The sequence below is a fragment of the Delphinapterus leucas genome, chromosome 19, assembly GCF_059928025.1.
Source record: "Delphinapterus leucas isolate spDelLeu-1000000601 "Yukka" chromosome 19, BTC_Dleu_Yukka2, whole genome shotgun sequence".
NCBI classification, from domain to species: domain Eukaryota; kingdom Metazoa; phylum Chordata; class Mammalia; order Artiodactyla; family Monodontidae; genus Delphinapterus; species Delphinapterus leucas.
The window spans coordinates 18,715,173-18,737,267 of record NC_143147.1 but is presented as its reverse complement, the minus strand read 5'-3'; the positions used below and the strand labels follow the sequence as shown (position 1 = coordinate 18,737,267).

Below are 22,095 nucleotides of genomic sequence, written 5' to 3'. Positions count from 1 at the left end.
CCCCCAGGTGGAAAGCTCAGTCCCTGGGAGTCTACAGCCAGGAGGGCAGAGAGGAAGGAGGGCTGCTTCCAGCCCAGCTGCCTGACACTTCCTGAACCTGTGGCAGGACCCCCACCCCGCCCTTATAGACCACCTTCCATCCACCCATCCCTTTGGGTCTGAGCCTGGCCCGTGCCCAGTCAACCTCAGGGTCGGGCTGGCATCTCCATCCCCCCACCTCTCTTGTTCTGGCCGCACCTCCACTACCCTGAAACCAGCACAGGGCGCAGGAACCCAGGCAAAGCGAGGGCCGCGTCTGTCACACATCACTGTGGGGCTCCCAGAGCCCAGCAGGGGAAGCCTGACATCAGACCGCCTCAGTGAACACCTCTGGCTGTGCTGCTTGCTGTGGGGGCCTGGGTACCTTGCCTCACCTCCCTGAGCCTGCTTCCTCATCCGTGAAATGGGGCAATAATGGGACTTTCCTCATAGGTAGAGGCCAGGGGATGGGTCCTGACAACACTGAGGACAGAGAAATTGAGGCCACTCCTGCAGACCCTGCGCTCAACCCCAACCCAGGCCCTGAAAGCCGGGGCCCTGGGGGCTGGGCTGGGGCAGGTCCTGTGTTAACTCTCCGAGCATCAGAGCTGGAGGCTAACTCCCAACCTCCCTCTCATTTTGCAGGTGAGGAAACTAGAGCTCAGAGAGGAGAAATGAATTGCCCAAGCTCACCCTGCACGGTACAGGAAGCCCCCGCTTGAAGCAGGAAGGTCTCCCTGGCCCTCCCTCCACCCAGGCTGGGTGTCCTCGGGGCTCCCCCACACCCCGTCCGCCCCGTCCAGGCTGCCCCACCCTGAAGGCTGATGGGAGTCTTCTTCCTGGCAGGCCTTTAGCTGGGAAATCACTCTGGGCAAGGAGCCAGGACTCAGGGCTGGGAATCCCAGCCTCCTGTCTGAGTAGAGCTGCCTTCTAGACAGCAAGGGGTCCCCACAGAGGGCCCCTCCAGCACCCTAGCTCAATCCCCCCATCAAACAGATCAGCCTCACCCAACACAGAGTTCCCGCTAATCTCAGGCTCAAGGGTCTGTCCAGGGATGCTGCCTTCAGGAGGGGCTGGTGAGTACCACGCCCTGGCTTTTCTAAGGAAAATCCAGAGATGCTGGGAGGCAGAGCGGAGGTAGCCACATCCCCTTGGCCTGGTCTTGACCTCAGACAAACGGGCCTGTCCTCTTCCCAGCTGACCTCATGGCCCTTGGAATAGCAGGCGCTGGACATGAACTGTTTGCAGTGGGGGTGAGGTGGATGCTGACACCGTGTCTGGGCCATCTCTGTGTTCCCACTCCATCCACACTTCTCAGGACAGCACACCACACTTGGGAGGGCAGCAGGCACTAAATTGGGGTAGGGGGGAAGGGGAGGGGGAAAGGAAGGGAGGAGGAAGGGAAGGAGGGAGAGAGGGAGGAAGGAGGGAAGCCAGGCAGTCCTTCTCCAGTCTGTGTCTGTGCCCTTCACTCTGTCACCATGTTCTCCTTCTCCCCCACCTCCTCCTCCTCTTCCTCCTCCAAGGAGCTAGGCTGGCTGACAGACAGATGGACCAATGGACAGACAGACTTGCTTGGAGCACACACACGTGCTCCTGTTACAGCCTCGGTTCTGACCCTGACACTCAGAAAACAGGATGCCCTGGAAGAGTCTCATTTGGGGATGTTATCATAACCAAAAATGTGCCCAAAACAAAAAGAAATAAAAGCAATTACATTTCTTTCCCCAAATTCCTTTTCTCGTGAATCACTCTGCGAGAGTAAGACAGGCAGCTGTTAGGGTCGATGTCCCTCTCACTGGTTCTAAAGTGCATCTTTCCATTGAGGCCTGTGCTTTCCCGCCCTTGGCCCCCACTTCAGCATCCCCAGGGGCAGATATCCGTGTTTGTTCCAGGCATTTTGGGAAGTGAAGGAAACCTAGAATTCTGCAGGCTTTTCTTTACAGCAGCCCCGTGATGGAGGCTCAAGAATTGTCATTTTGCAGATAAAGACACTGAGGATCTGGAAGTTAAGGGCCTTGCCCAAGGTCACACAACGATTAGCTCCCGTATCTGCTGGTGGCCGGGAAGGAAGCTCCCCAAAGTCTGAGATCTTGGCCCAGAGCCCACCCTAAGACTCCAGACCTTCAGAGCCGCCAGACCTGCCTTATAAGCCCAAAGGCCGGATGGCCTGAGCGGGTACTGGGCCGGGCCTTGTAGGGAGGCAAGGCAGTGCTGCCAAGCTTGGCCCCAAGATTACCTCCCCTGCCTGGCTAAATTTAGCCACTCTGTGAGGGTGGAGGAGGCCTGTGTGCCTATCCTGGAGGCCAGCCCGGGCCCTCAAGGAGGTCGGCACAGGCTCCAGTGGGTCTCCTTGGCCACTCAGGGTCCCAAGGTTGCAGGGGCCACGCCTCTGCCCGGAGAGGAGCTCGGTCCAAGCTCCCACACCAGCTGGTCCAGCCTCAGTGTTCACACAGCCTCTCAGACGCTGTGGAACAGGGCCCTGGGCCGGCCTAACTGGACTGTCTAGGGGAGGGCAGGCATCCACGGGGAGGCCACTACGGGGGTCCCCAGGCTGGCTTCTCCTCACTGCCCAGATCTTGCATGGCTTCTCTGGCCTCTTCCATCCCCTACTAAGGGCCTCCATCCGGCTGGAGCCCCTCTGCCCGAGTGTCTGAGGCATCACGACCCCCTGGTTCTCCTCCATACTTTTGGGCCATCTCCCCTTGGTTCTCAGCCTCTTCCTTCCCCTGTAATGTGGGGACTCTTGGGGGCTGGCCTGGGCCACTGCCCCACAAACACTGCGCACACACCTGGAGGCCCGCCCCCTGCCGACGCTGAAGCCGCTACACCTACAGCAGCCGCGTGCCCGCCACCTCCTCTGGCTCCCACCTCTTTTCTCTTTCTTCTAAATCAAACCGCACTAAGGTATAATTTACATGCAATAAAATGTACCAATTTTAGGCACACAGTTTGATGAGTCTTGACAAATGCATGGAACTCCCCTCCCCTCCCCAATCCCTCACGCTTGAACGTTCCCTCCTGCCCCTTTGCTGTCCGTCTTCCCCAACCCCCAGCCCCCGGCAATCATGGATCTGCTCTGTTGCTACAGCTTTGTTTTGCCTTTTCTAGAACTTCTTGGAGGTGGAGTCGCTCAGTATGGGCTCTTTTTGGTTCCGGCTTCCTTTCCTCACACGAGGGTTTTAAGCATCATGCATTCTGTTGCATATATGGGTACGTTGTTTTCTATTACTGAGGAGTATTCTGCTGTATGGACGTGCCAGTTTGTTTATCCTGCCCCTGTTGATGGCCATTTGGGCTGTTTTCAGTTTGGGGCTACAATGAATAAAGCTGCTGTGGACACTTAGGTTCAGGTCTTTGCGTGGACACATCTTCTTTTCCTGTTTTTGCCCTTCCACTTCTCCCAGTGCAGCCCCAATGGGCATCCATCCCTCCTGGGAGGGGTGCAGTGTGGGGGTCCGTAGGACCACAAAATCCTGGCCTCTGGAGGGGGTGGGGGAGGCCATGGGCATTTTGGTCACTGCCATCCCCGAGCCAGTGCGAAGTGTGCCGGGGCTTTCCCCGGAATTCCCTCCTGGGTCAGTGGCCGTGAGGTAGGAAACCTCTGTTTACCTTGGCCCATCGGGCTCCATGTCCTGTGGGCTGGACAAGGCCGGACTTGGGCAGGGCTGGGTGGGGATGGAGGCAAAGCAGGCCTGGCCACGTGCCCCAGAGGCTGCCAGGAGCGCTGGAGCCCGCCTGCCTCCTATGTAAGCACCCCAGGCCCATCTTAGCGCCGCTCGCTGCCTGTCCGTCAGGATGAGGGCCAGCTTGATGGTCAGACTTTCAGAGGGCCTCAGGCTCTTTATCTGTAAGACGGAGCCCTACGCCCTGCCGGGCCCATCTCATGGAGCTGGTTGAGGACCCGGAGACAAAAGGCTTTGTGATCTGAGATGGATTTTGTTCAAGAGGGAATCCTTCTGCCCATCCCCGGCTTCTGCTGTGTGCTGTGTGTCAAATCCTGTCTCCTAAATAAAGCCTGGGAGCTCCGAAGGGTGGGTCCTGCCTGTCTCCTCTGGTCACGGCCTGCTTCCTGGACATGGCATCCTTGCATTACACGGGGCCCTGTGCTCAGAAGGGCCCCGCACTTGGTGTATTGCTCTGCTGCCACTGTTAAGAAATTCTTAATTTTTGAACAAGAGGCTCCCCATTTTCATTTTGCACTGAGCCCCACAAATTATACAGTTGTTCCTGCCTCTGGCCCTGTGGGCAGGGCCTGAGTCCCCTTCCAAGGGCAGTGAGTCCTCCTTTCAGAGGAGGAAATGAGGGAGGCAGGGGAACACGGCTCTTCCCTTCCCAGAGGTCCCACTTTTGGAGGGCAGTGTCACCTGGGCGAGTCAGGAGTTAATGTCAAGCAGCCTCACGAGGTCCCGGGACAGTGTGAGCCTCAGGAAGCCTCGGGGAGGTGCATTTGAGCTGGGCTGGGAAGGACAAGAGACGGGTGGTACCTCAGGGAGACGCAGGACCCCTGGAACAGCCAGGGCCGGGGACCCCTCTGTGGGGAGCAAGTGACCCTTGATATTCAGGCTTCAGACCCAGCCCTGCCCCTGGGAGTCACGGGCCCCTCCCAGCCTCATCTCCCTGTGAATCGTGTGTAAAGGGCTTTGATCACATGCACAAACTTTCAAGTGCTGTACACGTGAGAAGGCAGTCAGGCCTCTGCTATGGGGGTGTGGCTCCCCGCCCCCTGTCTGAGGATGAGATCTCCCTCCGGCTGGCATCGGAGCCCCAGACCTTCACTCACTGCTCCTGGCAGAGGGGGCACAGGTGGTGGGAGCCCCCAGGGAGACACCGAGGGGGCAGAGGGGGGACCGCTCTCCAGGAAACACGCTGATGGCCCTTGTTGCCCCAGACACTCAACCTTTATTTCTCTACCAGACTGCACGTCAGCAGGTGGGTACAGGGCCCTGCCCCCTTCCGAGACCTCCGTTCCCCCAGCAGGAAAGATGCAGAGAATCTCTGGGGGCTCCAGGAAAGTCCCACCCAACTCTGATTCTCTCACTTTCGAGAGCGGGGAGGGCGGAAGTGTGGTTGGAGGGGCTACTGAACGTGGAGCCCATTTGTCTGCAAGGCGGGCCCAGGGGGCCTTTTGATTCTGGGGACCAGGACAGGGATGCGGGTCTTGATTTACACATAAAATAATCGCTTTGTACACTCTCTAGGAGGGGCGAGGACGCACGGCCATTTACTCACTGCTTCTTCTGCTCTTAGCTAATTTTCGCTGGAGGGGCAAAAGCTGACTGAAGAGAACACTTGTGTCCCGCAAACACTCTTTTCCCATCATCGGAAGGGAGGGAGTGGACGTGCCCTTGGGTAGCTAACCATTCTTCAGGACGTCCTTTCGGCCCATGGGTGTGGGGACTCAGGATCACGCAGCCATGCAGACCTTGACGCGGCCAGGCGCTGGGTCAGGGTGTCAAGGCGCAGTGGTCAGGGACCCGAGGACGGCTCGGGTCTCAGGCGCCAGGGACACAGAAGGCAGATCGTCCTCCGCTTGGCAGAGCAGGCAGCACCAAGACGGCGCGTGCTTTGTCGGCTTGGAACAGAGAAACCTGAGTCTGGGGGTGCGCTGAGCTGAGGCAGGCAGGCTGGCCATCTCCCAGGAAAGGGGGTCCTTGCTCCGCCCCCTCCCCCGCTCCCGTGTCCCTCTCTCTGAGCCTTCCACCCCCTGCACACATAAACACAAACAGGCGCAAGCCCTCGGGAGCTGACTCCGTGGAAGCAGAGTGGAGGGGGCCGTCCGCCCTCGCTGTGCACAGCTGGGCCTGGCTGTCCCCGCTTCACCCCGGGCCAACCAGGCCCCAGCCCAGGCACTGAGGGAGAGGCCAGAGTGGCTCCCAGGAGAGCTCTGTCTATGCAGAGACGCAGGTCACCAAGGAAATGCCCTGCCTCCAAGGAAGGGGAAGCGGGCTCCTGAGCGCGCTTGTGGATCTGGGGAGGAGGGCTCTGCTGCGGGCTTCTGGGCAGGCCTCGCCCGGGCTGTAGCTCCTGGGCCACAGCTTCAGGGATGAACTGCCCAGGAGAGCCCTAGAGACCTGAATTACAGAGCCCCCAGGGAGATGGGAGGGGGACAGAGACCCCGGGATGGGCCTGGAGGTGGCCACCCCGACCTCAGCAGGGCCCAGTGAGCAAGCAGGTGAGCGTGCAGGCAGGGGGGGTTCGGGGGACGAAGGCTTGGGCACCATCACTCTGAGGTACACACTGGAAACTCCACTCTGCTCCCGGCACTCTCTTCTGGAAGAAAACCCGAGAGCGTGTTAAGATGTACGTATGAGAGCACACATCCACACTGGTTCCTTCTGTCCTCCTCTTTCCCTGGGACAGCCCCACTCTCCCATGGTATCTCTCGGTCGGCCCCCAGCCCCGCTACACCCCCTGGATGTTCCTGGAGCTTCCTTCACCCCACATATTCCATCAACTCCCTCAGAGCATCTGATGCACATTCTCCTCTTGGTTTCCAGTTTGGGGAACCACTACCTACCATCATGAGGTCCAGAAACCCTGGCCATCCTTTACTCCTTGCCCATCCCACATACCAGGCCTGCTATTTCACCATCTTCATCTCTCTTCCTCCACTGCCCCCACCAGGACTCAAGGCCTCTCACCAACAACCTCCTGTCCCTGACATCACACTACAGACCTAGCCCATCACTTCCTTCAATGGCTCCCCTACTGCCATCAGAATAAACTCCAAACCTGCCCCATATCCTGAACCCTCCCAGATCGGTCCCCACTCAGTCTCTCCAGGCCTCCCCTCCCTTCAGCCTGGCCCACAGGCCTCCGCCTGACAGTTGAGGTGGGGTAAGAGGCCCCTGCCCCTGACCCTCCGGGACTGACCCAGCATCCATAGATCTTCCCAGGACACATCTCTCGTAAATCATGGGGAAGCCACGAGCATCAGGCCTCAGCAAAACTTCCCTAAAAGGCCACCAGGCTGGCTTGGGAACGTAACAGAGTCCCCTGTCTCACCCCTGCCCTGTCTGCCTTTAGGAGGCCCGAGGGACTGCGGCTGCACAGGGCATAGCTGCCTGGGCTGCCAGCGGGCACACTCCACCCCACCTCTCAGATGTGGCCACAGATACCCAGCCTGTGTCCGTCCTGCGGGTCCCATGGCCACTCCTGAGAGCAGAGCACCACCCTCACAAGCCGAGCTTCACCAGGACCACAGTCAACATCTCAGGTTAATGGTGGAGGTGGAGGCATCTTCCGGGACCAGCTTACCCTGGGCTGGGCCTCAGTGTCTCCCTCCCAAACCAGCTTAACAAGGCCCACCAGCCTCCCTGCCCTTAGTCTCGCTCCCATCTACCCTCCATGGTCACCCCAGTCCCTCCCATGCTTCCACCCTTCTGTGGCTCCCTCTGACCTGAGGATAATGTCCAGGGTCCTTACCTTGGTATCCGAGGCCCCTGCCACACGCTGGCCTCAGCCCTCTACCCTGCACTCCAAGCCCCAGCTCCACTAAAGAGGCCAAGCCTTTCGAGCCCAGCCTCTTCTCCACCAAGTTCAATCCTCCCCTTTCAAACCTCTGCCCAAACCCCACCTCTTCTAGAAACCACCCCCAACCCTGGCCCAGTAGGGGCTGCTCCCTCCCCAGTCCTTCCAGCCTACCCGGTCCTGCTAGGGGCCAGCTCCCCTCCCCCACCCAAGCCAAATCCTCCATCATCCAGTAGCCAGCACTGGAACAGTGCCCAAGACATAGGCTTCTCCCATTGGCTGAGAAACGTTCTCACTTTTCAGCTTTCTCGAGAAGACGCGGAACCTCTTGGCTAGGGAAAGCTCTTAAAGACGAAGGTGCCCACATCCCCCGGAGGATGTGGGGGACTTTGCAGGTGAGTTAGTGTGGTCAAGGTTGGCCAGCAGCCTTCCTGGTGGCCCAGCCCTGTGCTCCAGCCAGAGCTGGGGCTGCTGCAGACGGGAGTTTCAGGTGACAGAGCCATTTCCCTGTCTTCACCTCCCCAGAAGCGCCCTGAGGGTGGGCCCTAAAGAACCATGCAGGGGCAGAATGCCTTGTCTGGCTTGGCTCCCCCTTCCCCACCCCCCGACCTGTGGGCTCCAACAGACCTTGCTTTGACCAAGCACCCACCTCTACCCTCGGCTGAGCCCCCTTCGCCCTGCCATGTGTGTGGTCACCCTCTGGACAGACCTGTGGTGGGCCAGCTTCTCCAGAGAGAGGAGGCCAACTTGTTTTAGTCTTTTTAATAACATAAAATATTTGCAGTGCCTGGGAGGGCTGGCCAGCATGGGAGATGGGGGCTGATCGGCTGCCCTGGCCCCTGCGGAATGACAGGCACGTGATCTGTTTATGCCCCCCCCTCCCCCGCCTCGGCACCCTCCCCTGGGCCCGGGATACATTCCTGCCAGAGGTGGTCCTCAAGGACCCAGCTGCTCCAGAGCAGGCCTCAGCCATCTCTGGGCCTAACCCGGGGCCCTCAACAGCAGCCTGGCCACAGACCTACAGCCTTGGCTCAAACTCCCAGGAACAGGGACTTTCTCACCCCTGCCTCCTCCCTCTCTGGGCAGCTCGGGCAGGGTCAGAATCACCCACGCTCTGAGCCCCTGGCAGAGGCAGGCAGGTGGACACCGTGCCCCAGCCTGCTCCTCCACTCACCGCCCCCCACGCCAACCCTGCCATTCTGTCCTCCATTCCCGGGTTCAGGCAGACCCAGAGCTGTGAACTCAGAAACAGAGGACCGCCTGGGAGACTGTGCTGAGAATGCCTGCATAAAATCAGGCCCGGTTCAGGGAAGTCAGAGGCCAAGCAAGGCCCAGAGGAGGGCACAGCAGGCCTGGCTGTGCAGGGCTGGTGGCAAGTGAAGACAGCGAAGCTGCGTGGCTCTGAGCAGTGCTCCCGCTGGCGGCCCAGTGAGCCCGGGGCCCCAACCCCTGCAGCGCAAGACCCTGCGGACACTCACTGCAGCCTGGAAGCAGGGGTGGACAGGGAGGCGGGCTGGAGGCGAGCAGGGTGGGGAGGGTCTGGGGCCTCTCACTCACCATCCACGTGCTGCCGGGACAGGTACTTGAAGGCCTCATCGAGCAGGATGACAGGCAGAGATATCTGGAGCACCACCACCCACTGGTGCCCACTCAGTGGGGTCACCTGGAAGATGAGCTGCGGCGGGGTAGTTCTGGTTAAAGGAAGGAGCGCCCAGAGCCCCCCAGATCCACTGCTTCATACACCCGGACTACAGTGGACTCTTCACGAGCACGTCTGAGATGACTCTCAAGGTCCCACCTCCAGATGTGTCCCCCCTGTTTCCTCTGCCTGAGGTGCTCTCCCCTGCCCTCACCCAGAGGACCAAATCCTTCTGTTCTGTTGGGAAGTGGGAGGGATTCTGCACTGGGAAAGGGCATCAGGTTTCCTCCTGCCCCAGCCTGGGAAGGTTCCCCACCTCTTCTGTTCCCCAAGTCTGGGGGGAGGGTCCCAAAGTGGGGGACACATCTGGAGGACAGTGGCTGGCCAGGGTCCCAACACAGACTGCAGTCACAGAGCACCATCAGACCCCCACCATCACACCCCCCAGGCAGTTTCCATCACGAACAGGCCCAGAAAGGCCTAGCATCAGAGGAGAATTAGGACCCTGTGACCCCAGGAGCCCGAGAAGGTGAGCAGGGCTGGATGGAGACTCACAGGCAGGGGCGGCACAAGCAGGATGAGGAAGTGCAGGGCCATGGACATGGCCACAGCCACCAGCAGCCAGGGGTTCAGCCAGGGCGGCATCCGCAACAGTGACTGGTTCTCTGAGACGCTGCCAAGGGCACAGGGCGCTCACCTCAGGCCAGGATGCGGGCAGGCCCCGCCGTGGTCACCCACCCGCCCCCCATGTGAGATGCAGCAGGTGGTCTGGGCCTCGGCACTGCCCTTTAAGGACGGGAGAGCTTCTGGGAGGCCAGTGCCGCCGGAAGGTGGATGTCACTGCTGCCCTCTCAGCCCCCAGGGGCCTATGCTGGGGCTTGGACGCCCTTTCTCTGCCCCTCAGACCCAATCCTGGCCCCTCTGTTTCCTCAGACCTCCATCAGCAGGTCCACCAATTTGGGCCCCCATGGGTCCTCAGAACACTCTTCTGGACCCTCTGACCCCCCGACCCCAATCCTGGACCCCCGAAACCTCAGACCGCACTCCTGGACACCTCTGACCCCAATTCTGGGCCCCACTGACCCTCAGCCCCCATCCCTCAACACCCTCTCCAGGTCCCTCTGCCCAGCCCACCTGTTAAGGGCGTTGCACATCTCAATGGTCACCAGCACAGACAAGGCCATGGTCGTGGGGAAGCGTGACTCAAAGACCTCGCATTCAGTGCCGGCAAAGAGCGGGTTGTCCTCTGAGCACTTCAGGAAGTTCCTCTGAGGGCCCCCAGGTGGGGTGGGGTGGGGTGGTGGCAGGGAGAACAGCAGTCAGGGGCGGGGCCAGGGCATGGGAAGAGGGAAGCCTCACTCCGCCCTCACCCTCGGCTCACATCTGAGGACTCAATACAGCCAGCACTGCCGCGGGGAGGGTCCAGGGAGGGTGCTCGCTCTCCCAGGATGGGGACAGAGGGGCTGCACTGGGCCAGGGAGAACGGCAGACCGTTCTGGGGCAGGGGGGTGGTGGGACGGAGGGGGAGCAGCTGGCATTAGGCTGGGTATGGACGGCAGGGGGCCCTGGAATCAGGGGGTGGGGGCCTGAGTATCCGAGGTACAGGAGTGCGGGCGGTGATTAACTGAGGCCACAGAGTAACATGAGTAAACGCATATGAAAACTGATCAGTAAAACGATACCTGAACAGAATTCACCCTTGGTGGGTAAAGAGGAAGGTTCCTGGGGCCCTAGTCATGATTATTAAATAAGATTCCATTCACACCTCCCTCCACTTCTGCTGCTGAAATCGAGGTCTACCAGACCTGCCCTTTGCTTATGACGTGGCCTAACTCATGGGCAGGTGCAGGCTTGCTGCACGGCTTCTTCATAATTAACAGGGAGCTCTCGGGGCTCAATAAGGGAAGTGGCCCTTGCCCCTGCAGCCCCAGGGGAGTTTTCTTCCTGCTCATAAACCTGGCTCACAGAATCTGCTGCAATAACATGCTGAACTGCGGACACTCGTGAGAACTTCCGTCTTGTTCTCTTCCGCACCATGGGGATAAGCATGAACGTTCACAACCGTTAAACAGCTCTGTTCTCCAACAATACAAATCTGGCCTCTGGAATCTCATCTGAACACAGTGATCCTTTAAGCTAAAAGTTCAGAAATGGGGGTGGGGGGACACGTGCTGTGAAAGTAACCCTCAAAGAGAAATCTGTAAAGTGACCAGCTGTCTGACCTCCTGTCCAGGAAATCCATCCCTCATTTCCCCCCAGGGCAAAAATGCGGGTCAGGCGCCTCTGTCAGCCAGAAGGGGCTGCTGGCACTCTCCTCTCTTGTGCAGAATGCAAAATTATAAAAGACTACGGCTTGGCTAGATTTCTTATTTTAACAAAGAGATGGAGTCTTATTTAAACGAACAGTGGGAATTTCTCCAAACACCAAGCTCCAGTATTTGGGACAAGTGCATGTTTTTATTCGGCACTGATCACAGGCCAGAGAAAATGTCCTAAACTTTGAACCCACCCGCTGATCGAGAGGACCAAATGCTCTTGCGAGTTGTGTCACCGCCGTCAGGCCCCACCTCCAGACCTTAATGGTAAGGACCTCGCACATGCATGTACCCACAAACGCAGTGCACACACCTCCCACTCGGGCATGTGTGTGCTTGCATCCCTATGCCCGTGCACGGGAAGAAAATACAAACAGGATTGAAACATGGAGGTGTTTCAATAGACAAACACCCTGCCCAGTTCAGACCTCCTGGGTTTCAGCCGTGAGCACCTGCCACACACGCATTGTGCCCAGGTCGTGGGTCACAATGTGGCCTCCTACATTGTTTATTAGAAGGCGCTCAGGGCTGGAACTTCTGCCTCACAGATTCATGGTGAGCAGCCCCCGAGGGGTGGGGAGGCTGCTTCTTTGGGGGAAGCCACTGTTCTGCCTACTCCTTCCCTTTGCCTCCCTCGCTATTTCCTATTCACCTTCACCTGCAAGGCCCCCTCTGGGTTTCATTAACTTAACACTTACATAGCTCTTACTACGTGCCAGGCGTTGGCCTAAGCACTTTGTAAGTATTGAATCGTCTTAGCCCTATGAGGCAGAACAGAGAGGTTAAGTAGCCTGTCCAAAATCACACAGCTAGTGTGTGATGGAACCAGGGTGGGAACCTGGGCAGCCAGGATCCAGGATCCACTCTGCTGCTTTTACTCAGTGTTCCTCCAGGAATCAAAGGGGGCTCTGGGCACTTCTCCTGAAATTCCAGCACCTGGAGCTGAAAGTTCTATCTTAGGTCTAACTCTTGACCATCTCTGAGTTCCACAGCCACCTGCCTTTTCTCTCACTGTGAAATGTGACTGCCCATTTCCGTGGCTCTCTCCCCCGCTGGACTGCACGCTCTTTGCAGAGCCTTTGCTGGCTCGGTCACTGTCATCGTCCTAACAATTTGTGCCTGGCACAGAGTCAGTGCCTAATAGCTGTTTCTTAACCAAGTGGATAAATGAGAAATGGAATGACCTGAGGACAGCTGGGAAGGTGGCACCAAGGGGACTGGGGACTGACTGGTAGTGGGCATGGGATGTGTGTCTAGCATGACCCCAGGGGTCATGACCCCAGGGGATCCACAGCACAAAGGATGGTAACAGAGGCAGGGCAGGAAGGAGGCAGCAGCGGGATGGCTGGCACATCCCCACTCTTCAGCTGCTGCCCCCACAGGAGCTACAGGAGCAGGTGCCTGAGGCTGGCCTGAGCCATCTGCCAAGGGCTGCGGGGCCACCAGCCTTTGGGACAAGGGTCTGGGCCCATGCTCTTCATTGCTGCCAGGAGGAAGAGCCCCATGTGCTTGAGGGCTGGTGGATGGAGGAAAGCATCCCCAGGCTGCCTCTACCTAGGTGTGAACCCCTGAAAGAGCCCTCACGCTGCCCTCAGGGTGGGGAAGACTGTACTCCCCTGACACTCCCAAGAGTGGCAGGAAGTCAGGGTCTCTCTCTTGAGCTCTTCTACCTACAGGAAAGTAGCAAAGTCAGGCACAGTCAGAGGAAGGAAATTCCACATCCCCGCCGCTCTCCCCTTTAAATGAGAAACCCACAACTGGCTTTGCCGGAATTGCCGCGAAGGTTCTTTCAAGCAAAGGAGATGCACTGGCTGCTCAGACAGAAGGGCAGACTGACAGACAGCAGCTGAGGTGGGGCTCCCTGCCTGCTTCCAGAGCTTTGCTAAGCCCGGCCCGTGGTGTGCACCCGCCAGCCAGGTGACTTCCAGAGGTCAGCGGGTCCCTTCCCCAAGAAACACGTTGGTTATGAAAGTGGGGAGCCCGGCAGATTCCTTTCCCTCCACTGTCAATTGCTCCAGTTTGACCCTCTGCCTGAAGTTCCGCCATTTAGGGGCTCCTACCTCTGAGCCCTCAATTGTTTGGGCAGTTTCCCAGTAAAGGTAAGACACTTCTGGTCCCCCTGTAACTAAATGATTGGGGGAGGAAGTAGCCTCCTCTCTGGCTCGGGGGCTGTGCTGCCGTCTCTAGGCTTCCTGTGGCTTCTGAGCTTGTCTCTTTAGGTGGTGGATGTCTATATGTGGGGAGTGGGGGGGGGTGGGGGCGGGACAGCCACTGGCACCCATGGGGTTCTGGACTCCTTTCCCCTGGAACTCCAACAACAACTTGGGCTGTGAGTTCTACCTCCCAGATGCCCCCAACAGGCTCCCTGGCCATCCCTTGCTCACCAGCTGGTAGAAGGTGACCTGAGGTCCCTCGGCATCATACAGGAACCACCAGGTGGCAGCAGCCACTGTGGCCAGGCCAACGTACACTGTGGGGAGGGCAGGAGAAAACTGGCTATAGTGGACACCTCTGGTTTTCTGGCATCCGTTTCCCCTTCCTAATAATTCGCTGGAACCACTCTCTCCCTTTCTGAGCCATGTGGTTTGCACACTACTGCAGGAGTAATAGGACAAAACGCTCTTTCTTCTGCTTTATTTGAGGTTGTAACGGGGCAAGTACGAGGGCTGGAGCTACGGCAGCCATCCTGCCACCCCAAGGAGCACCTGCATGAGAATGGAGCTGAGGCAGAGCCAAAATATGCCAATGATACTGCCTGAGGGCTGGGTCCAGCCATGCCTGAGGCATGATCTAATCTCTTCAGTTACATGAGCCCACACAGTTTCTCTTGGCGTAAGCCAGGCTGAGTCATACTGGTCTGTAGTTTGCAAGTGTAACTGATACAAGGGTCTTAGGAAGCTCCAGGAACCGCAGTGAAGACTGGGGCCCCACTCACCTCCAATAGCCAGATATCGGAAGAAGAGCCAGCCACTGATGAGGGCCTCCCGAGGGTTCCGGGGCCGCTTCTCCATAATATCCAGGTCTGGTGGGTTGAAGCCCAGGGCCGTGGCAGGTAGGCCATCCGTCACCAGGTTCACCCAGAGCAGCTGCACAGGGATCAGGGCTTCGGGCAGGCCCAGAATTGCTGTGACGAAGATGCTGGAACCAGAGTCATGGGCTCTAGCCCCAGCAAATGGAGGGTACAGCTCCTACTCTTACCCCAGGCCCAGGAGCTCCTGCACTGTCTCCACAGCAGCCCCGCCTCACACTGGGCCACCCCTGCCCCCCCAGTCCCAGCTCTGGCGCCTGGACAGACCTGCCTTTTAGGCCTCTCCTCTTGAGGACACAAGTCCTCTTTAGGGGGCGCACACAACACACACACACATGTGGACAGTGCATGCCTGAACCATATACACATTTGTTCACAGATGTGTACAACAACCTAGCACAGGTTACACAATCCCACAAACACAAGCAAACACCTACATGCTTGCCCCGACGTGCAGAGATGCAGAATTCTTACATAGCCAGGCAAACGTGTTCACCGTTCTCCACAGGCATCACTCACATGTGAACCTAAGTGTGTACACAATTACACACTAGCACAAATCCTCATGCGAAAAGATGAACAAGGACTCACATGCACACACGTACACACACCTCTCACTCAGGCATACACCCTATGTGCGCACACACACACACACACACACACACACACACATGCATGAACACATTACTGCCCAAAGGTGAAGCAAGTTCTCCCATCTTGCAGGACTCTGAAAGTGGGAAGAAGGTCACGGCTGGAGGGATGACAGGGGACTTTTCAGGCACCACCTCAGGGGCTGAGGTGCATCAGGGCCTCTGGAGAATGATGAGGTGTCCCCATCCCTCCCCACCCTGAGGTGGGACTCTGGAAGGCCCCAGCCTTCCAGGGCAGGGCACGGGTCCCTCCATCCCTGCAGCCCCATCCCAGGAACAGGCATTTCCCCAGTCTTAGGGATGCAGAGCTGGTCCAGAGGGCTGGGAGGAGGGAACACAGGGCCTCACCAGACGACCTCGCCAACATTGGAGGAGATGAGATAGCGGATGAATTGCTTCATGTTGCTGTAGATGGCCCGGCCCTCCTCCACTGCAGCCACAATGGAGGCAAAGTTGTCATCTGACAGTACCATCTCTGCCGCTGACTTGGCCACGGCTGTGCCGGAGCCCATGGCGATGCCGATCTCCGCTTTCTTCAGGGCTGGGGCATCATTCACCCCGTCTCCAGTCTGAGGGCCAGGTTAGGTAGGTTCATGCCTGAGAAACTTCCCTTCCACCTCCCTGACTCCCCTCAATTCAGCCGATCGCCAAGTTTAGGGGATGTCCCCGAAGAAGCAGGCAGCTGGACAGAACAAATGGTGAGGTCATGAGCCTAGAAACTGATCTGGGGATGAGGCTAAGGGGAAGGCAAGGAGTGCAGATAAGGACAAAATTGAGGAGATCAAGTCAAAGATCAGAGAGGATGATGAGGTGGGGACAGGGATGAGGGTGAGTCAACGCCGAGAGCAGGGGTGAAATTCAGGTGGGATGTGGGGTAGAAGATGAAATTGAGATTAAGGACAAAGGTAAGCTCAAGTCAGGAATGAGGTGAAGGTCATGGCCCAGGTCAAGGGTCGGTTAGGTGTTGTAGTCAAGGGGAAGGCTGGAGCCAAAGTGAAGAGCAGGGTCAAGAATGGACTCCTTTCAAGATAAAAAAATTAGATTAAGGTAGAGGTCAAGTCAAGGCTATGGTCCATATCAGGAACGATGTCATGGTAGAAGTTGGAGTTGAGGTCAAAACTGAAGGCCAGATAAAAGTTGAGGTCAACATAAAGTACTGGACTGGGGGCGGGGATCAATGTCAGGGATCAGATCAGGGTCCAGGTCAAGACTGGAACCCATATCAGGGTTGAGCTCAGACTAAAGAATCAGTTTAAGATGGTCAAGGTCAAGGTCAGGGACACAGTCAGTGTGAAGATCAAAATAAGGTCAAGAACAAGGTTACAGCTGTAGTCAAGTCGAGGTTGGTGCTCAGCTCATTATCCAGGTCTAGGCTGAGCCACAGGTCAGGATTAAGGTCAAGGTAAAGGACTGGGTTAGGCTGGAAGTCAAGATTATAAACTGAGGCCAAGTCTGGGTTGACGCTGAGATTGAGAATCAGTTCAGTGTTGATGAAGAGGTCAACAATCAAGAATGAGACAGAACAAAAACTGGGTCCAAACCAAATGTCCATCCAGAGGTGAATGGATAAAGAGACTGTGGATGGGACTTCCCTGGTGGTGCAGCGGATAAGACTCTGCACTCCCAATGCAGGGGGCCTAGGTTCGATCCCTGGTCAGGGAACTGGATCCCACATGCATGCCGCAACTAAGAGTTCGCATGCCACAACTAAGGAACCCTGGAGCAGCAACTAAGGAGGAGCCCGTGAGCCCCAACTAGGGAGCCCGCCTGCCGCAACTAAGACCTGGCGCAACCAAACAAACAAGCAATAAATAAATAAATAATCTTTAAACGAGACTCTGGTATATTCACACCATGGAACGCCACTGAACAGTAAAAAAGCTATCGTGTAACTGATACCTGCTACAACATGGGTAAACCTCAAAGGAAAGAAGTCAGACACAAAAAAGCACATGCTGCATGATCCCACTCACATGAAAATCCAGGAGAGGCAAAACTAATCTATGATGCAAAAAAATGGGAAGGAGCATAAGGGAACTTCACGGGTGGACGGTAATGTTCCCTAGCGCGTGTGGGGGAAAAGTGTACTGATGTCTGCAACTTTGAAACACATTTAAGAAAGATGGATGAAGGATGGGTAGATGGATAGGTACGTGATAAAGCCAATATAACTATGTTATTTATAGAATCTAGATAGTGGATATTTAGAGGCATTCACTATAAAAATAATTTTGACTTCTCTTCGTGTTTGAAATTTTTTGTAATAAAATGTTGGGAAAAATAAGAATGAAGCAGAAGCAGCGGTTGCCTGGGTTGCTCCTCCCAAGGCTTATGGCAAGTGCTTCACCCCCACCCTCGCCACCTTCCCCAGGCTCCCGTCTCGTGGCCTCACCATGGCGGTGATCTCATTGAAGGACTGGAGGTTCTCCACGATGCGGGACTTGTGCGCGGGCTCCACCCGAGCGAAGCAGCAGGCCGTGCGGCAGGCGCGGCGCTGCTGCTCGGGGCTGAGGTCATCGAATTCTCGGCCCGTGTAGGCCTTGCCCGCCACGTCCTCTGTGTCCTTGAGGATGCCAAGCCGGCGGCAGATGGCCACAGCCGTGCCTTTGTTGTCCCCCGTGATCATGACCACACGGATGCCCGCCTGGTGGCAGCGTGAGATGCAGGCAGCCACCTCGGGCCTCGGAGGGTCCAGCATGCCCACGCAGCCCACGAGAGTCAGGTCCGTCTGCAGGGAGGGGGCAGATGCGAGTGGGGCCTGGGCCCATTCTCAGCCCGCCACCTGCCCAGCGCCACAGGCGGACACATGGCCCCCAGCCCTGGGGCCCGGCGCCCACCTCGTACTGCACAAACTTGCTGCAGTCGTCTAGCTGCATGTCCTCCTTCCTCGGGGGCGCGTCCCGGGTGGCCAGTGCCAGGCACCGCAGTGTGTCCGAGCCGGAGCCCCAGTCCCGGATCTTGGCCAGAATCTGCTCCCTGGAGGTGGTGTTCAGGGATACCGTGCGGCTCCCCACGCGGACTGAGCTGCAGCGCTCGATCACACTCTCAGGTGCCCCCTGCCGCGTGGGGTAGGGGAGGAGACAGGTCCGTCAGTCAGGACCCCTTCCCTCCCTCCTGCCTAACAGAGGAAATTGAGGCCCAGATACGGGGAAAGGTCACCCAAGGGGACACACAGCAAGGCACAGACCAGAATCCATTCTTTGGAAGCTCGGAGAGGGAACCAATTAGGCCCCACTGTGAGAAAGCCCAGAGGGAAGGGGGCTCACACAGGGTGTGACACCGTGTGAAGCCCAGGCGGAGGCATCCTCCCCTCACCAACCTGCAGCTGAGAAGGCCTGCTGCAGCATTTTGGGGGATGGGGTGGGAATGGCAGCCCTCCTGCAGGCCCTGCCTCCCTGCCAGCGTGCTGCTACCGGGATCCCAGTTCTGTGGGGTGCTCGGCAGCGGGACCAGGAACAGAGCCCTGCTGAGGGTGTGTGCGGTGTGGCTCTGGGAAGGTGGTCTTGGGGGTGCCGGGCTACTCAGCGGCCTTGGGGTCTCAACCCAGATCTCGCCTGAGGCCTGGGAAGAACCTCTGAATCCTCCATCAGTGCCTCCTCCCCCTCCTCAAAGGGCACTCCAAATGCTAGGTTTTTTCGGCAGCCCAAGCTCCCAGTACAGAAGCTTGTCCTTTCCAAAGAGGTTAAAACCCTCCACTGCACGTGAAGACGTGAACGGGGGTCTGGATGGGAACGTGGGTCTCGGTTTCCAAAACACAAAGCACCAAAGTTGCATACCAACCACCTCAACACTCCCCATCAGAAGCAAAAGAGGTTCCAAGACCTTCCAGCCTGACCTGCTGCTCAGATGGGGAGCCTGAGGCCCCCATGGGGGTACGGTGACCGCAAGGTCATGTGGCAAGGCAGTGCCTCTCAGCCCACAGCTGGGACCACAGGGCCGGGCAGGCCTCAGCATCTGGCCCTGGCTTTATCTGCCCCACATGTGGATCCCACTCCCAGTTCCCCATGGCAGGCTGACCACCCTTGTTATGGAGTCGTCGCTTTGACGGAGGGCCTCACACCTCCCTCCCCCAGTCTCCCAGCGCTGCAGGCTCTGGCTCTCCAGAGGCCCCAGGCTGGTCAGGCAGGCCCACCTTCACAAACATCTTGCTGCCCTGGGCCGCTGGGCCAGGGTGGGTGGGCGTGCAGTACACCGACATGGACTTGCGGTCTCGGGAGAACTCCAGGGTGAACTCCTTCCGCAACAGCTGCTTGATGGCCTGCAGGGCCCAGGTGGGTCAGGGCGTGAGGGGCGCAGCCAGCAACTCTGCTGCGTCCTCGCCAGCTGCTCAGCCCCGTGAAGAGCCTCTTGCTCCCTGCACGATGCCGTCCACCCTCTTCTGACCCTGGCATTCAAGGCCTCTCTCCCCCTCTCCAGCCCCAGAAATGCCCCAAAGTTGCCATTTCCTGACCACGCTGTGTAACTCCCGACTCTGAGTCCTTGCCCACACTCAGCTTTTCCTCTCTTTTCCCCCTAGACCAGTCTCACTAGGGGTCTGAGGGCCCTCCTCCTCCCAGAAGCCTCCCACCACTTCATTCCCTTCCCTCCCTTCTCCAGATGCCCCAGAAGCCCCAGCCACGCGGCCTGTGGCCGAACCCTCAAGCTGCTCACCGCGTTGCAGGCCCCAGCTCGCTCCACCCGGGAGAGGGCCTGCAGGTTCGTGTCAAAAACATTCATCTTCTCTACGAGGCAAGTCAGGGCCGTCTCTGTGGCCTCTCCCACCTTCTCATACACGCCCTTCGCCTAGCGGGGGCCAGGTACAGGGAGTGAGGGGCAGGGCGGCCCCCAGCCTCACCTCCCACTCGCTCCCTGCCCTCTGGAGCTCCCTTTGCCAGAGTCACCTGTAACGTCCTTTGCGCCAGGCCTGTGGGTCCTTCCCAGCTCAGCTGACCTGACCCTCCCTCCTCCCTTCCCTCCTCCCCTGACATCAATGGCCATGCACCTTTCCTGTCCTCTGAATCGCTCTCTGCTCACACTTCTCAGCTTCCTTCACCAGATTCCTCTTTCTAAACCTGCTGTCTGGGCCCTGCTCCTTCCGTCCACCCCCCTCTCCCTGAGGCCTCATATTCCCCTGGCCTCTCCCATCCTTCATGGGCTCATGACGGCCAGTGCCCACCCAGCCCACTGCAACCTCTCTCCTGAGCTCCAAGCCTACACATACAGCTGCTGCCTGTTGGACTTTGTTCCCTGGGGACCCTCAGGCTACCTCTCCCCTCCCTATTTTGCCACTCCCATGACAGTCCCAGCCAGGACAGCAACTACAAGCTACCCTGACCTCCTCCCTCTTTCACCTAACCAGTCACCAAGTCCCAGGATCTGGGCTCCAAACTCTCTCTCCAACCCATGCCTCCCCGCTCCCCCTGAAGCGCCAGCCAGGACTCTGCTGGCACCTCTCCGGCCTGGATGACCACAAGGGGCTCCTCGGCTCCGGTCTTGCCCAGTCTGTTCTGTCCTCCACACAGAAGCCTGGGTGATCTTCTGTGAATGCAGATCTGACCATATCACTCTCCTGCTCCAAACCCTTTGGTGTCTGTCTACTGCCCTCATCTGGGCATCAGACTGACTTGGCCAAGCGCCCCCACCCCAACAGGCAGGAGCGGCCTCCCACATGCTCCAGCCACAGGGAAGAGCATTCAATGCCCGTTTCTGGGCTGTGCCTTCTGCTTTAAACACTTCTTAGTCTTGTCCCCCAAACCTCTTCCCCCAGGCACCCCTGGCCCTTCTGCCCTTTACATTACAGTCCCCCACAGCCCAAGAGCCCCGAGCAGGGTTCCAGAGCCAGTCTGAGGAAGGAGGGGTGGCAGTGTGGAGTGGACAAAGGATGGCAGTGCTCCTGGGGTGTGGCACTCCAACGGGGCAGGACCTCCAATCCTGCGAGCTTTGATACTCTGGGAAAAAGGTCTGTTCTGAGCGCCTGGATACCAGGGAGGTCACGAAGGGGAGCGGGGGCCCACCTCGTTGTAGTCCAGCGCTGAGTCATTGCACAGGGCGCAGATGGTCGCCAGCTCCACCAGCGCGTCAAACTGCCCGCAGCACACAGGCCACCCCCCCAGCCGCCTGTGGAGCCAGAGCTGTCAGCACGGTGCCCTTGTCCCAGCCCCTGGGCAATGCCCAGCCTCTTGGCCCCCAAGAGGCCTCACCAATGACAGCTCTCAGAGCTGTCCTACATAGCTCCGCCCACCAGGAAACCCCGCCCACCTGAGCCCCCTCGCCGAGCACTCACACTTCGCCCTCCGGGGCATACGTGGTGCCCGAGATGGTGAACTCGTGCAAACTGCAGGTACCCGCTTCGGCCTCGGCTACCACGAACATCTGCGGAGCGCAGGGGCGTGCTCAGGCAGGCCCTCCTCCCTGGGCAGCCAGTCTGACTCAAGCCTGACCCCAGGGTGGTGTCCTGTGGGTCTCCAGAGGAGGTACCAGCCTTCCCTCCCCCAGGATCTTGGAGGTGAAGTGTAAGAGTACTGCGTGCAGGCTGAGGCCGGGCCTCTCTGCCCTGCCCAGCTGTGTCCAGTTCAGGCTTGTCCTCTGCTCTAGACCCACGAGGGATTTGTGGCAGATTCTTCAATGTTCTGGGGCAGCTGCCAGCTCGACAGAGCCCTGAGCTGGGACAGGAAGCCTGGGTCCTTGCCCATCTCACTATGTGACCCCTGGCGGAGCACCTAAGCCTCAGTTTCTCCGCTGGTAACGGGGAGAAAGTGGGATCAGAGTGCAGCTGCCCCTCCTTGCCCTTCAAGGGAATGAGTTCCTGACCTCCAAGGGAGGAAACCTACATAGCATCCTGAGGCACAGACCCCTGTCCCCAGAGAGTGAGCTCCTGCCCGCAGGGCCCAGCCCCTACCTGTGCCCCTGAGGGACAGGCGGCTCACCTCTCCCAGGGCAGCCCATGTCCTCATCTGTCAGCCAGCTCTGCCAGGGAGATAATGCTTGCTTCCT

The 22,095-nt window shown here is 58.3% G+C and overlaps 1 protein-coding gene across 4 annotated transcripts in view; it reads right to left on the bottom strand.

Moving 5' to 3' along the window:
* The window catches only part of ATP2A3 (ATPase sarcoplasmic/endoplasmic reticulum Ca2+ transporting 3), a 38,390-nt gene that overhangs the window by 450 nt on the left and 15,845 nt on the right, over positions 1-22,095 (bottom strand). The window contains exons 9-21 of one of the 4 annotated variants that reach the window (XM_022595936.2): positions 21,386-21,474; positions 21,117-21,219; positions 19,774-19,905; positions 19,256-19,381; positions 17,961-18,179; positions 17,516-17,851; positions 15,472-15,692; positions 14,381-14,583; positions 13,830-13,915; positions 10,265-10,398; positions 9,686-9,803; positions 9,049-9,166; positions 4,894-6,291 (exon numbers count right to left, since the gene is read on the bottom strand). In XM_022595936.2, the coding sequence (XP_022451644.1) occupies positions 6,242-6,291; positions 9,049-9,166; positions 9,686-9,803; positions 10,265-10,398; positions 13,830-13,915; positions 14,381-14,583; positions 15,472-15,692; positions 17,516-17,851; positions 17,961-18,179; positions 19,256-19,381; positions 19,774-19,905; positions 21,117-21,219; positions 21,386-21,474 (1,935 nt within the window). In that variant the 3' untranslated portion in view covers positions 4,894-6,241. Of the gene's footprint in view, positions 1-4,893; positions 6,292-9,048; positions 9,167-9,685; positions 9,804-10,264; positions 10,399-13,829; positions 13,916-14,380; positions 14,584-15,471; positions 15,693-17,515; positions 17,852-17,960; positions 18,180-19,255; positions 19,382-19,773; positions 19,906-21,116; positions 21,220-21,385; positions 21,475-22,095 lie in introns of those variants that run through there. The other 3 variants (XM_022595937.2, XM_022595935.2, XM_022595934.2) reach the window with 3 other exon arrangements.